Below are 16,018 nucleotides of genomic sequence, written 5' to 3'. Positions count from 1 at the left end.
CATGTGTGTGTGTGTGTGAGTGTCTGTAACGCACGTGTCTCTCTCTCTCGCGCGCGTGTCTCTTTTGTGCGCGCGTCTCTCTCTCACGCATGTGTGTGTGTCTCTCTCTTGCTCACTGCACAGGGAGAGACTGAACACGTGCGGAAATCATCGGCATGCACAAATCGAAAGGGAAACTGGCTTGTTCGTATACCGGGGGGGGCAGCAGGACCTGACTCGAATATAAGCCGAGGGTGACGTTTTTCAGCACATTTTGGGTGCTGAAAAACTCGGCTTATATTCGAGTATATATGGTACTCCCTAAAACATAATGCTGATCACTTGCATCGCTCTGTAGGTGTTAGTCAAAGTTATAGTAGCTCAGGAGATGCAGAGGACTCGGAGTATTGTGCTATGCTAATGTGGTTTTGTTTTTCAAAGTTATTCGGAGCTGCTGTCTGATATATATGTTTATTTTATTTTTTTTTTCCTTTTTCTAGTCTGTACCATTTGTTGTATTTTGTTTGTAGCTACTGTTCTGTCTGTGTCTTTTGTTGTTTGAGAGTTGAGTGGATTTTTGATGTGAGAGGCACAGTGATTAGCACTCCTCGGGTCACATTTTTGGCCACAATAATTGGTCCAGCATAGTTGGTAAATGCTTCCCCTTAGGGACACTTAAAAGACCATTGCACCATTTTAATCCACTTAAAACTAGGTCAGGGTGGCATGGTGGCGCAGTGGTAGCACTGCTGCCTTGCAGTAAGGAGACCTGGGTTTGCTTCCCGAGTCTTCCCTGCATGGAGTTTGCATGTTCTCCCCGTGTCTGCGTGGATTTTCTCCCACTGTCCAAAGACATGCAGGTTAGGTGCATTGGCGATTCTAAATTGGCCCTGGTGTGTGCTTGGTGTGTGGGTGTGTGTGCACGCCCTGCGGTGAGCTGGCACCCTGCCCGGGGTTTGTTTCCTACCTTGTGCCCTGTGTTGGCTGGGATTGGCTCCAGCAGACCCCGTGACCCTGTGTTCGGATTCAGCAGGTTAGAAAATGGATAGATGGATGGATAAAACTAGGTCAGTTTATCTTTCCCCGCAGACTTCACTGCATGGCAAAGCTCCTGAACATTCCCACGATTTTACCAAACTTGAAGAGAAGCAAATTCAGCGGGTTTGGTCTTCACTCAATGTACAGACAATTAGTCACTGGTTAGCATTGGTTAGACTTCACTAAAACTTCATCAGAGAGTCTAAGAATGGGCCTAAATGAGAGTACATGGAGCAGCTGACATGCATGTGACCGTACAATGTGGCTGCAAAAAAAACAAAAACACATCAAAATCATCTGCTTCAGTTTTAAGAACAAAACAAAAGTAATGCAGAGTCTTACTGAGATGTATATGAAGCATGGCATATTTGCAAATTCCATTTCATAAAACTTACAATAGCATGGATCTCCTTCATATTTTTGCAAAACTAATTTGATGCATCACATTCACTTTTTAAGGGGTATTATAAAATTAAAAAAAAACATGCAGATGCTCTGATTAACATTTCAGAACACAATGAAGCTAAATGTACTGCATCCACATACGGTGTCCATTTAAAAGCAATAGGATATGTCAACAACATCCCACTCTGGACATTTTCATGTATTAGAACAGGAGAGGCACAAGAGCTGATCACACAGCATCCAATTTTGATTAACGTAATATCCAATAGCACGGATGCCTTTCATTTTTTTCAGAAAAGAAACAAATTTGATGCATCATTAGCACATTTTAAGCAGAATAAAAAACATCAAAAACTGATGACTTAGCTGGAGATCAGCATATCTAGCGACATATTTTAGCAGACTTGAAATGATAGCCATTGTTGTTAGGGTAAAACTTTCCATATGAATTTGTAAAGTTCTTCAACCTGTGCCTACCTATTTAAATAAGACATTCTGAAACATTTGTTCCCAGCAGAGCTGCCAAGGGAACAACGAGATAATTAAATACTGTACTGTATAGGAATTTAAAAATAAGAGGTTTTGCTTTAGATATAATGTGTGCCAAAGGCTTTTAATCTGTTTAACTATTTTGGGACGCTGAGATAATACTAAGAGATGGATGTGTAAAAAGACTATACTATTATCAACTAAAAATTATATATCGAGCTCATTGGTCTCGCTTAAAACTGTCCAAAATGTTTCCAGGGCAAGATCCAACCTGCGAACACTGCAACCAAGCTCCTGCCTCACTGGGTCACATGTTCTGGGCCTGCACCAAACTAACATCATTTTGGACCAAAATTTTTAAGTGCCTTTCAGACAGCCTTGGTGTCACAATCCCTCCTAACCCATTAACAGCTGTGTTCGGTGTTCTTCCAGACGGACTTGAAGTGGAGAAGGACAAGCAAACGGTGATTGCATTCACAACACTTTTGGCACGCAGACTTATTCTGTTAAATTGGAAGAATCCTAACTCTCCTCTGATAAGTCAGTGGGAAACCGATGTTTTATATTATTTGAAATTGGAAAAAATCAAATTCTCAGTTAGAGGATCTGTACAGGATTTTTTTAAAACCTGGCAGGATCTAATCAATATTATTTTAGAATAAGAGAAATAACTATTACCACATTTAATTCCCTTCTCCATTTTTTATTTACCTATATATATTTCTTCCTTTCTTTTGTTTATTGTTGTCTTATTAAAAAGCCCTAAGCAATTCTCCTTTGGCTAAGCTCTCCTTCTCAGGGGTGGGGTTTGATTTGTCTTTAATATTTTTTTAATATTTGTTTTTTTGTTATAAATTGATCTATTTGTATGGAATGATTACAATAAAATGAATCAATAAAATAAAAAAAAAAAATACCATTTATTTGGTGCAGACTAAATGTCTCTTGAATGTGCAATACAAAATAATCTAGTATACTGTCAATGTATTATAGTGTTATATAATACTGTATGTGTTATATTTCTAAATTTTCACATGGGATTAAAAACGTTTATCTAATCTCATATTTCTCAGTCTTGTCGCACAAATCTCTGCTGCTCATGTCATATGATGAGGCTTCCTCAAGGACTTCAGGCAGATGGTGCTATCTAAAATGATGATCTTGACTTTTCCTTATTGAAAATACTAATTTCCCTGACATCCATATATTTGAAAGATTAAAAAAAATATATTTGGTAACGCTTTAGTTTAGGTACTGCTCCTATTGCTCATTTACTCTTATGTAACAAGACCTTAACAAAAGCTTCTATTGGTCTGCATAACACTTATAAAGCATCAGTAGATTGGTTATTCATGCCTGTGCAGTGTGGAGTATTGACATGATGGTAAAATTACTTGTTAATATGGAGGATTCACAGGTCTTATACTAAATAAGCAGCATCAATAGAAATGTGTCTCAATGAAGCCACCTCAGGCCACTACAAAGTGAGCTTTTGTTAGTAGGTCACATTGCAGAGATGAATAACCGATCTACGGATATTTTAGAAGTGTTATGAAGAACCAGAGAAGTCTTTGTTAAAATATTTCTGCTAAGCTATAGAAATCTTTTGCTCTACATAAGTCATCAAAGACGATAATAAAATTATATTTCAGGAGTACCCTAATGCTGTACAGACAGACTTCATTTTGCTGAAGTTTTTCTAAATAATGAATAAGTTGGTCACAAGAAACAACAAGAGCTAACAGTCATGCGTTGTTAGGCTCTGACAAAGAGTGAGCAGCCCATGTTAGGAGTGCTGCTCCAAGGAAACTGAGAAGTAGCACTCTTTCCTAATTCGTCACACACACACATTATTCATATGCTTTTACCTTGTGTGCTCGCCTCATGCGGGCAAAGAAAGCCTCCCTCTGGGAAAAGCAGATACATGTCAGTCAGATAGTCAATAGGAGCAGAGACAAGCAAATGACAAAGATGAAAACAGAAAGAGAAGTCAGAGAAGGGTTACTGGAGTACTGAACGACAATCAAATACACCCTAAGGTCTCCTCCATTTGTATTGAAAAGCAGGGGCACTCGCCTACACACAAATGCTGAAGAGTAGCCCTCAGATCCCAACTTATGAATCACATTTTTGGAATATTTGGTATGGATGACCAGAGCCGTCTTAACAGCATTATAGGCTCCCGGGCAAAGCAGTGCACTGGGGCCCCTACCTACCAACCACTCAGCAAGTCAGAACATACATAGATTAGCACGAGGCGTCTATGCTCGTGGGGCCCCCAGGCAACTGCCCAGCGTACCTATGCATTAAGATGGCCCTGTGGATGACATACCAATGGTCACAAAACACTAAAAGTTGGTCAGAACCTCCAATAAATTCCCCTTTCATCCTCACCGACAGCTTATATTAAACACTGTAGCCCCTATTTAACGGCTGATCAAACAAAATGTGAGAAAGCAGCCCTATGGAAAAGAAATGGACCGTACCTGCTTAACATTTTAAGCCACTGTTCCAAAAACACAAATGCCAAAATCTAAACCTGGTTGTGGTAGTTCATTAATTAATCTTAGTCTTTAGACAGGCCTGAACTCATCCTGTACAAGAAAGGATCCAATGGCAGATGAAGCATCTGTCCGGCACATGGCACATGGCACACATCTACACCTCTCCAATGTGGAGAGAAACAATCTGAAGTACTTGGAGAAACTAAATGGGGAGAGCATTCAAAATCTGCATTTACAGTTACTGGGCTGGGATATGAATCCTGGACTTTGGAGTTGTGCCACTGTAATAATGACAACAAATTACTGTCACCATTATGTAACATAATATAAAAAATAAAAAACACCTTAAGTACTCAAGCATTCAAAACACAACAATGTACTTCACAGCCTCCCCTTGCTATCCAATGGTGTGCTCTATTTCCACACTTTTCTGCAACTCAGTACAGTAGAAATGACATGGATGTTAAAGACTTCTAGCTACTTCATATTCAAATATTTTCAAAGATTTGCTTCCTTTCACCACATAGTAAGAAGAAATACCCAGATTTAAAAATATCTAGATTTTAACTAAGAAGCAACACTGAAATATAATGAGGGGGAAGGAACTGATTCACAGCATGCAAGATGATGTCAAGAACAGACAGATGCATAGTGCAGTATGAGGGGCACCAAAAAAGGCACTATATAAAATAAAGACTGTTTATTTTGTAAGAACGTAATCACTACTTCCTCAAACAAAGCTTCTTATATACTGTACAAAAAAAAAAAAAACTGTAAATTGTATGTGTGGCTCAGCCTGCAGCTTTACCTTGTCCCCTTGGTAGTCCTCTGGGAGTTGCCAGTAGTGGAGTTCCTGGCCTAGCTGGTTAAACTGGCTGTAAGAGAGTTGGGTGTCACCAGAGGCCCCCACTTCCACGGTGAAGCCAGTGCTGATACGATTGCTGCGCTGCCTGTTCAGAAGGGCAAAGTTCTGAAAGTTTCCAGGAGCAAATGAAGTAGCAATCTAAAAGGAGTAAACCAAAACGAGAATGAATGACACAACCATGTATCAACATGTTATTTAATCATTCCTTTATTGCTGGAGTTATTTATTTATTTATTTTTTTAGTTTTTCACTTTAAACACACAAAATAGTAATTTTTGGTAGAACATGAGTTAGATGAAGTTTTTCATAAAATATGTTTATCCTCTATTAATGGTATAAAAACTAACCATTCTGAGCCTGCTTTTTGCACTACAAGGTCACATAGACATGGATTATTAAATCTCAATGATAATCAATTTGAAATCCAAAGAAGGGCGTGTGCATCCAGAGCCTTTCTCAAATATGAGAAAAGATGAATTATACTGTGATATTTATTAGGATATATACACCGTGGATTCAGAAGGTATTCAGACCCCCTTCACTTTCTGCCCACTATATTGGGTTGTAGATTTAATTTTAAATGGATACATTTTTTTTGACCACCAATCTACACTCAATAACCAACAAAGTGAAAACATGTTTTCAGAAATAGTTGCAAATTTATTAAAGATCTCTCATTCATAGAAGTATTCAGTCTCTTAATTCTGTGCTTTGTAGAAGCCTGTTTAGAAGCAATTACAGTTGTAAGTCTTCTTCGGTAAGGCTCTAGAAGCTGTGCACATCTGGATTTGGACAGTTTATGTCATTTTTTCTGCAGAATTCCCCGATGCTTCCAGGAGAATCAAGAGATATAAACACTCCAACATGTCCTGGGTCTGTCTATTTTGGAAGTAATCAAGAGGCGTCCTGACACCATGTCCAAACCACCTCAGTGTTGCTCCTTTCGATCCAGAGAAGCAGAGGTTCTAGTCAAAGATCTTTTTGTAATGCTGAGCCAAGCAATTCTAAGCCAAAACCTCCTTCACAATCTCTATTACCCAAACCACACCACACTCACTTCTGAACCATTCTAGTGGTTTTATTAGTCCAAGAGTACATCAGCATCTGCATACAGAAGACATACAACCTTTATGTTCCTAAACTGCATGCTCTCCAGTCCTTGGCTGTATTCTGACATTCTTTTGGTGAAAACTGAAAACAAGACAGGTGGAGCAAGGCAGATTCCATAAACTAAATACAGTGCCTTGCAGTACTCAGTCTCTTGACCAATTATATAATTTTACTGTGTAATTAATCCTACATTGAAATGTTGGTCTATGTGATATTTTGGAATGCCCAAATCAAGTTTTACTAATATATCTCTGTTTTGAAAAAAACTCAAGTAAAAAAAGGGAAATGTGATGTTTGCGTAAGTGTTTGATCTTGACCGGAGTCCTGAGGTACCTATTACAAATAATATTGGAAAGGAGTTTTAGCTAAATCTCCCCCAGAATATCATGTGCTTTTAGCATTTCCTGTCCACTACTGCAGCTTTGCCACTAAAAACTTTATTAAAAATTGCAGTAAATTCAGCCACAAATATGGACCAATGCCCCTTGGAGTATCTTCCTCACTGATGCCATACCCACAGAGTTTAGGAGTTCCTCCAAGTGTTGCCCATAATATTCGTAGTTGATGAGAACAGACAAAGTGACACCCCACCAACCCATTATGAGTAATCAAGTGGTGGGCTAGAACTCTGTGAAGTCATCCAAACGTCATTTACTTAACATATTTTCTTGCTTACTTTCCTCTCAATTTTTATCTCCTGATGGGATATTACATGAACCTCCACCTTTGTTTTATTCATCTCTTGACTTCTTCACCTGGACACCAGTGTTCACCTGTATCAGTGAGTTGAATGCTTATCGGAGATGCAAATGCACCCACCGCCGCCGCTGTGGAAGAAGAGCTGGTATTGCTGTTATACAACGCTGAGTCAAGTCCCAGAGCTTGGATTTCCGATGCCTGCGAGTCATCTATGACCCATCTTCTCCTGCACAGGACTCCATCCCTGGTCCATGGGCGCTGGATACCGGATTTAATTTCTACATCTCAAGGCAGCATCACTCTTCCTCAGTGTGCTCTCGGGGAGTAAATGCTGCTAATCTTCGCGTGCTCACCCATGCTCATCCCGCAGCAAGCTCTTCTACTTCTATCAAGGCTGCTCTCTTGAACGTGAGATCAGTGTCTAATAAAACTTTTATTGTGCAAGACATTATTATCTCAAATAAACTGGATTTCTTTTTCATCACTGAGACCTGGATTGTAAATGGTGACTCTTCATGTTTTACTGAGTTGGTACCATCAGGTTATTCATTTTTAAACTCTCCTCGACTGACTTGTCATGGTGGGGGCATTGCCACTGTTTTTAAAAGTATGTTCTTGCGTCGGAGCCTGACAAGGGGTCCGTTTAGTAGCTTCGAACTAAAGAGTGCAGCTCCCCTTCTTTGTTGTTTGCTGTGGTTTATATACCTCCTATAATTAATGATATCTTCATTTCTGAATTCTCTGCTATCCTTACTGATATCTCTCTCTCCCAAGACAAAGTATTTATTGTTGGTGATTTCAACATTCACGTTTGTTGTCAATCGAAACCTTTGGTTAATGACTTTTTATCACTATTGCACTCATTTGATTTTATAACAGCATATTAATACGCCAACTCACTCTCTCTGTCACATCCTTGATCTCATTCTTACATATGATATTTTAGTTAATAATATTGATTTATGCAATGTTTCTTTTACGGATCACTATTCTATAATGATGGATTTGAATATTACTGTTGATGCTCCTACTACTAGTTATGTTCCACGCTGTTCTCGCTTTTTAAATTCTTCTATTATATTCGATTTTAAAACCATATTCTCTAGTCTTGATATACATGTCCAATATTATGGTATCGATGATTCTGTCTTAGAATTTAATTCTTCTTGTAAAACGGTTTTAGACTCAATTCCTCCACTCAAGATATGCTGTAATAAGGGAAGACCTGCTCCCTGGCTAAATGAAACTACGTGATCGCTGTGCCATGCCTGTCAAACTGCGGAACAGCATTGGAAAAAGATGAACTGATTGTTTCTAAACAGATTTTTAGGACTTCTCTATTCAGCTTCCAGGTTGAAGTTAAGAAAGCTAAACATGATTTCTTTGCTGATTTAGTATCTCATCATTCTAAGAATCCTAGGGTCTTATTTAATTCAATTAATGTGGCCATTCACCCTCATTCTGTGACTGGATTAAATAGTACTATTCTTTCATGTGAACAGTTTCTTTCATTCTTTGTCAGTAAAATTGATACAATCCACTGTGGTATTGTTCCAACTGGCTATGAACTTCCTACTGTTAATCATGGCATTGTCTTGGAATCTTTTGATCTTGTCTCACTTTCACAGTTAAGTACTATTGACACCCTTAAACCTACTCTCAGTCCTCTTGATATTGTACCATCACGCCTCTTAGTGGAAGCCTTTGATGTTTTGGGTCCATCTTTACTAGCCATTATCAGTGGTTCTATTAGTGAGAGGGTTGTGCCCTCATTTTTTAAACATGCTGCGGTGCGTCCCTGACTAAAAAACACAGAATTAGGTCCTGGAGTTTTAGCCAATTTTCGCCTGATTCCCAATTGCCATTTATGGCTAAAATATTAGAAATAATTATTTATAATCAATTGGTTGATCACCTTAACTCCAATAATTTATTTGAGATCTACCAATCTGGCTTTAGGCGTTATCATGGTGTTGAGATGACCCTCCTGAAAGTATTCAATGATATCTCTATTATTACTGACTCAGGTGGTGCGGCAGTCCTTCTCCTCCTTGATCTGTCCGCTGCCTTTGACACTATTGACCATGAGATATTGCTGTTGCGGCTTGAACATCTTGTTGGGCTTAAAGGGGCTGCTCTTAACTGGTTCAGGTCATATCTAATTGGTAGACACTTTTCAGTGACTTTAAATTCCTATTTTTCATCTACTGCTCCTCTTAAATGTGGTGTTCCTCAGGGATCCATTTTGGGTCCTATTTTATTCTGTATATACCTTCACCCTATTGGAGCTATTTTTTGGAAATTTAACATTTCTTTTCACTGCTTTGCTGATGATACACAGGTTTATATTCCCGTCTGCAACTCTGCAATGAATCAACTGCACAACTGTCTTTTTGAACTAAGATCCTGGATGGCTAATAATTTTCTTGATCTAAATCAAAATAAAATGGAGTTGCTTATAGTGGGTCGATCAGCTAAAGCCAAAATTGGTTTTGGATTTCTCGGCTCTTTCTCTGTCTTTTGCAAACCTCAAGTCCACAATCTTGGTGTTATATTTGACAGTAACCTCTCTTTTGAGAAACAGAATAATTCTGTAGTTAAGAGTTGCTTTTTCCAACTTCGTCTTTTAGGTAAGATCAAGCCTTTTTTATCTTCTAGGGATCTTGAGAAAGCTACTCATGCTTTTATCTTTTCTCGCCTTGATTACTGCAGCTTGCTGTATTCTGGGATTAGCAAATCCCTGATACGCAGGTTACAGTTGGTCCAGAATGCTGCCACTCGCTTTCTGGTTAGGGGAGGAAAGTCTGTTCTGTTTCTCCAATATTAGCTTCTTTACACTGGCTGCCTGTCAGTTTTCGAATTGATTTTAAAATCTTGTTGCTAGTTTTTAAATCTTTACATGGGCTTGCTCCTGCCTATTTATCTGAATTGTGTGCTTTACACCAGCCATCTAGAGTGCTTAGATCTTCTAGTCAGTTGTCTCTGGTTGTCCCTTGTACCAAGTGTAAAACTAAGGGGGACAGGGCATTTGCAGCTGCTGCGCCTCGCCTGTGGAACTCTTTACCTCATTACATAAAGGAGTCGTCTACAATTGAACTGTTCAAAACAAGATTAAAGACTCATTTCTATTCACTTGCTTTCCGTGACCTTCAGTAATACTGATGGTTTCCTCATTGTGATTCTATAATCTTACTTCTATTTATTATTTATTTAATTTATGTGTGGTGAGCTGGCGCCCTGCCTGGGGTTTGTTCCCTGCCTTGTGCCTATTGTTGGCTGGGATTGGCTCCAGCAGACCCCCGTGACCCTGTAGTTAGGATATAGCGGGTTGGATAATGGATGGATATTTATGTTCATTTATTTTATTTCTATTTATGTTGTTAAATTTATGTTTTTATTGTATGTTTTTTTCTTCTTTTATTGTAAAGCACTTTGGCCACAGCATTCCTATGTTGTCTTAAATGTGCTATATAAATAAATTGACATTGACATTTTCAATGGCTCCACCAGACTCTCTCTGCACACAGGCATTCTCTTTTCAGCCATTGCTCCTGTTTGCCCCATTAGTATATTTCACTCAGACTTGAAGCCCCTTCTACCGACACTGCATGAAAGGCCTCAATCTTCAACATGACAGTTTCACTTACTGCTTGTGTCCACCAGTGGTTCACTGGGTTGCTGTTATGACAGTCACCAACAATATTCTTGCCACAGTCCATTTTAAACCAGTACTGGGGTCTTAAACAGTGTCCAGTTAGACTGTGCGTCCCTGAACTCTCTTTAGATACACAAAAAGCACTTCAAGAGATGAGAATTGAGCTCATCATAAGAAAAAGCATCTGCTATTCATTCCCAGGAGAATTAATTCTGTACAATGGTCATGACAATCAGTGCACTTAGGGCTAAATAAACAACAATTGTGTTTTAAATAAATCTAAGGGTAGTCCAACAATCCATATATAAACCATTCTAATAAGTACCAAACACTGTAAATCAGTAAATCTATTACAGTGGTAGAACCGAGATATTCACATCATACTCCATGATACAATGTACACTGGATAGTTATATTTGCCCACAGATGAAAACCTTTATAAAGCCACTTATCACAAACAGATATTTCACATTTAAGGTATTATATAAAAGATATTTCATGATGGGCATGCTCAGGAACTTACCTGGTCCCTGTAGTAAGAAGAGCTGGTGCACTGTTGTGTGACCCCCATACAGAAACAGGAAAGACAACCATCTCTCTGATCAGGACTAAGGTGGAAGTAACCAGTTTTGCAGCTACTGCAGGAGCGTCCTTCGACATGCATCTGCAAAGTAAAATGTGAAAACAGGGAGAAAATAAAGAAGAAAGAACAGCCAGGTTAGTTTGTGGTGGCTATGGTGCAGGGCAAAATGGCAGTGTAGCAATGTCGCTTGCTTTGAAATAAGTCACAGGAAAAAAAAATATTAAGCAGTCACTCAGAATTAAAATACCAACAGAATTCTAAACTTGCCAATATGACATTAAAAGAGAGAAAATAGGAGTCAAAACTAAGAAAAATCCAAAGTTAAAAAAACATGTAATAAATCTGTGCATTGCTACACCTGGCCAAACCAAATGTGAGCCTGTAGCTCACCTGCATCTTTCTCTTGAAGGTCATGTTCTTTTAACCACATGTAGCCATTTGAATTCATCTACACCAGTGGTTCTCAAACTGTGCAAAGTAACAAAAAAGGGGGCGCAAATGTTGCCATATGTGGCGTAATTTCGCTATTCGTAGGAAAATTTTAAACTTGTAGCGGTGTATTGGCAGCAAAAAATATAGGAATACATTTTTTAGGGTTTCAAAAAAACGTTAGGGGGGCGCGATTAAAACTGTTATGAAAACTTGGGTCGCAAATACTTAAAGGTTGAGAAATGCTGATCAACACCATGTTCTATTTTTCATGTCTTTGCCCATTTTAATAGATTGTTGACGTTCCAAGTTTTTATGATTGAAATTGTATTATTAATAAAAATAGAAACAATAGCAGTGTTCACACAGATTCTTGAGTAGCTCCAGTGAGGACTTCTCCCTAGGCTGAGGTAAATAATTGAATGGTTGGACTGGTGTCCCGACTGGGATGAAGACTGATGCCTTACCCTGCTGGGAGGCTGTAATGGATGGACTACACAAGTGGAGGTGCAACTTGGCTAGGATGGCTTTAGGATTCTGTCCCAGTCGGGGTGACCATATAGTGGGTGGACTGGGGGAGACTAGTTACTGAGGACAGTTTATCCCCCAGTATGAAAGGTGGCAGTGCTACTGTGATCCTGCAGGGTTCCATGGGACCTGTAGTTCGGAAGGGAAGCCCTGTCAGGGTTCCTAGGTAACTTCCTATTGACCCAGAAGTACTTCCGCCATGTTGTAGCATCAGAAGTACACCTGAGTCCAGCATTAAAGGAGCTGTCTCGTCTCACTTAGGGGAGTCAGATTCTGGAAGCAGTGGACAAAGCACACCTGGTGGAATGGAAGGAGATGGAAAAGGTTACATGTTTGATCTAGGTTGTGCAATTTGGACTTTGCTATTTGGTTAAGGTACTGTGAATAATAAAGAAAATCTTTATTTGAAGCCAGAACTATGCTGGGTCTAATTGTGTCTGGGGTTTGGGGCTCAGTGGTGCCCTCCTACTGGTTACACTGAGAATTCTTCCTTTATCTATACTAAATGCTTCCTCTCTAATAACCAAACTGCAAGCATTTTCTCTCTCCAGGAGCAAACTTTAATAGAATTTCAGCAGGAAATAGAAAGTGAGCAAATGCACAAAAGTTACATTAAAGATTATTACTCACCTTGCAGAGACATTGGCCACTGACATCACATCGGTCACTTAGACTTCCTTTGGGGTCACAGACACAACCACCTGACACAAGCAAGAAGCAAGCTCTATGTTAAATATAGACAGTGCTGTATTCTGAGTCTTTTATTAACTGACTTCTCCTTTCAGGTGTCTACTGTCCATTGGCTTTATTGGCATGGACTGACAACGCACCTCCAGATTCTGGGCTTTAAGTTCTTGACAGATATATACAATACTGACTGCTGAGTCTATATATTTGTTTGCTCTTAATTTGCTGCCACTCCAATGATTTCATTTATTTTCTGTTTTAGATTTTACAGCAGAATTCTGAAATTTAATGATCAAATTCTTTCACTAAAGGCTGACCAGGAATTCATTTCAGTTTAGGAGTGCAAAATTTTAACAGTTAAATTCTTTGTATTTGTGTTTATACAAAATAGAGGGACACACACTTTCCTTTGCAATCAAAATCAAAATTTTGGCATACAGTCACTTGCGTTGTTACAGCGAAAAGATGAACATTGTTTGATAGTATCAAGCAAAATGATTGATGTGAAATCGAATCTGCACTCAGTTTTACATCACATAAAAACTAGTGAAACTAAATTAACTTTCACTTCTTTGTGACACAAGAAGAAACAGGTGTTTTCAGGCATTAATCATTTTCATGCATTAATATTTTAAAAAATTTGGATGTAAGTGTCAGTAGGCTTTGTGCCCTAGGAGCCAAGTTATCCAAATTATTCTATAACATTTAAGTAATTATTTATCACTCTGATGCTGATCTTTCTGATCGTAGAACAGGTCACTACGATAGCAGCTGATGAGAAGAATTAATAATTAATTGCAGAATTACAGTATTTGAGGGTTCCTCTAGAGTGCATTTTTTCTCTTGCATGATTTGGCTCAAAAACTAATCAGCACATCGTTATCTCATAACATGCTTAAGTTTCGAGTTTGATACTTTTCCATCCAGCCATGTTAGCTCTACACCGTCCTCAAGAAGATGTGACACACACACAGACAGACAGACACACACCCATCATTGAGATATCGATGCTTTCGGTATCAAGGGACCCTAAAACATCAAGACTTGTCGAAAACCAGTGGTTGAAATATTTGGTAAATCTAAACCTTTCGCTTCTCGCCCATAGACGATAGATTATGGTTGGGAAGGATGCAAACTATGTTGGGTCTAAAATCACTGGACTCATTTCCTGCCATGTGTAGACATTTTGTTGAGCCATTAAGCATGTTTTGTGTTTGCACTGGTAAAAGAACACTTACTTTGCAAAGTAATCTTAGAAATCTTAGCAATCAAATCCTAAAAATGCATTGAAGACAGAAACTTGTAAATTGTCCAGGTGTGAACAGGTGTGCCCTAGAATGGAAAGCTTTCTGTCCAGGGCTGTTACCATTCTATTGTCTGTCACTGCAAGGATAAACTTCAGCTCCCTGTTCTTGTAAAGCAAATCAACTAAATCAGATTCATTTATTTACTGCAGAGAAACCACAAGACATTTGAAAACTGAAAGCCCCCGCAAATCTCATAAAATGACTCCTTTTAAAATGGACCAGCCTCTGTGTAATGGGAATTACCTCAGCCTTTGTTTCTGCACAGACATTTATAAAAAATGGCAAATTAAAAGGCCATGTTGACTACATATCATGAATTGAGGCCCACCGATGAGAGGCTTACAGGTAAATAATGTGATTTAATCTTTACAAAATATTTCTGTCTCCTATTCAAAGTGCTGTGTATCTTTATGTAAGCCAAACTGTTGTTTACCAGTATTTTTTCTTGTCCTGTATGCTATATATATATATATACCTGCTATATATATTGTGGCAAGCGGCTGGGGGTGGTACTCAGCCGAGATGCCTGGGAGGACCAGAGGAGGGCTTGCGCCTCCTCCAGACCATGAGGGGGCGACTGCCCTGGTTGCTTTGGGGACCACGGGAACTGAGCTTGGAAGCTCAACCCTATAGGGGCCCGTGGTCACCGCCAGGGGGCACCCCAATGCCTGGAGAGCCCTGGTCCTCAGCACTTCCGCCACACCCGGAAGTGCTGGAGGGAAGATGACCAGGGACACCCAGAGTGCTTCCGGGTGTGCAGCCGGTACTTCCGCCACACTGGGGGGTGCCGGTGGAAGATTATCGGGAGGCACCTGGAGCACATCCGGGTGATTATAAAAGGGGCCGCCTCCCTCCATTCGATGGCTGGAGTCAGGAGTGTAGCAGGACAGAGCTCGGAGGAGAGGAGTGGAGGCGGACCTGAAAAGGCATTTAAGGAAGAAGGTCTGGACTTTTGGGTGAAGTGGGTTGTGTGTGTTTCACTTTTGTAACTATCGTGTAAATAAATGTGTGTGGGTTGAAATCAACGATGTTTACCTGTATGTGTCCGGCCTGTTTCCCACAATATATATATATATATATATATATATATATATATATATATATATATATGTCTTTCATAACATTTCATTTTATTGACTTGAGTTGTAGAGTCCAGACAAGGTGCAGATGTGGTATATTACTACTATAAAAATTATTCTGATCAAAATGCTGTTAATAACAACAAAAAAATAAATAAAAAAGTTGTGTGATGATTATATGTCACATATGTAGTACCAAGTGAAAACATCTTAACTTGTTACCATAAAAAGTTAGACTAGCACTGCAGCATCATGAATCCAGTGCCCTGGTGTTAATTCCACACCAGATTAATGTCTATCTGGAGTTTGCACATTCTTTCTGTGTCTTCATGGGGTTTCCAGGTATTCCAATTTTCCTCCAACATGTTTGGGTAACTGCTGCTTCTAAACTGATCCTGAATGAGTATGGATGTGTATGTGACTTGGCTCTCCAATGGGCTGGAGCTCCATCTGGTGGTGCATACCGAACACAGTGCCATGCATGCCCAGAACACCAGGGGATGCGATTGGTAACTGTCCTGTCTCCTTTTCTGCCCACAACTCTATGAAGATGCCCAATGAGATCAACTGACCACGTCTCTTCACGTCCATGGGCTACAAAAGCAGGAGGATGCCCAGAAGGAGGCATCTCATCTAGAAGATGAGCAACCCACAAGCCGGA

The 16,018-nt window shown here is 39.4% G+C and overlaps 1 protein-coding gene across 7 annotated transcripts in view; it reads right to left on the bottom strand.

Moving 5' to 3' along the window:
- The window catches only part of hspg2 (heparan sulfate proteoglycan 2), a 517,600-nt gene that overhangs the window by 184,337 nt on the left and 317,245 nt on the right, over positions 1-16,018 (bottom strand). For 6 of the 7 annotated variants that reach the window (XM_051930340.1, XM_051930335.1, XM_051930339.1 and 3 more), the window contains 4 exons: positions 12,915-12,985; positions 11,268-11,408; positions 5,224-5,418; positions 3,780-3,818 (listed from right to left, as the gene is read on the bottom strand). In XM_051930340.1, the coding sequence (XP_051786300.1) occupies positions 3,780-3,818; positions 5,224-5,418; positions 11,268-11,408; positions 12,915-12,985 (446 nt within the window). The remainder of the gene's footprint in view (positions 1-3,779; positions 3,819-5,223; positions 5,419-11,267; positions 11,409-12,914; positions 12,986-16,018) is intronic. The other variant, XM_051930341.1, reaches the window with a different exon arrangement.

The sequence above is a fragment of the Erpetoichthys calabaricus genome, chromosome 8 (genome assembly GCF_900747795.2).
Source record: "Erpetoichthys calabaricus chromosome 8, fErpCal1.3, whole genome shotgun sequence".
Classification (NCBI taxonomy): Eukaryota; Metazoa; Chordata; class Cladistia; order Polypteriformes; family Polypteridae; genus Erpetoichthys; species Erpetoichthys calabaricus.
This window is presented reverse-complemented; position numbering and strand designations above follow the sequence as displayed.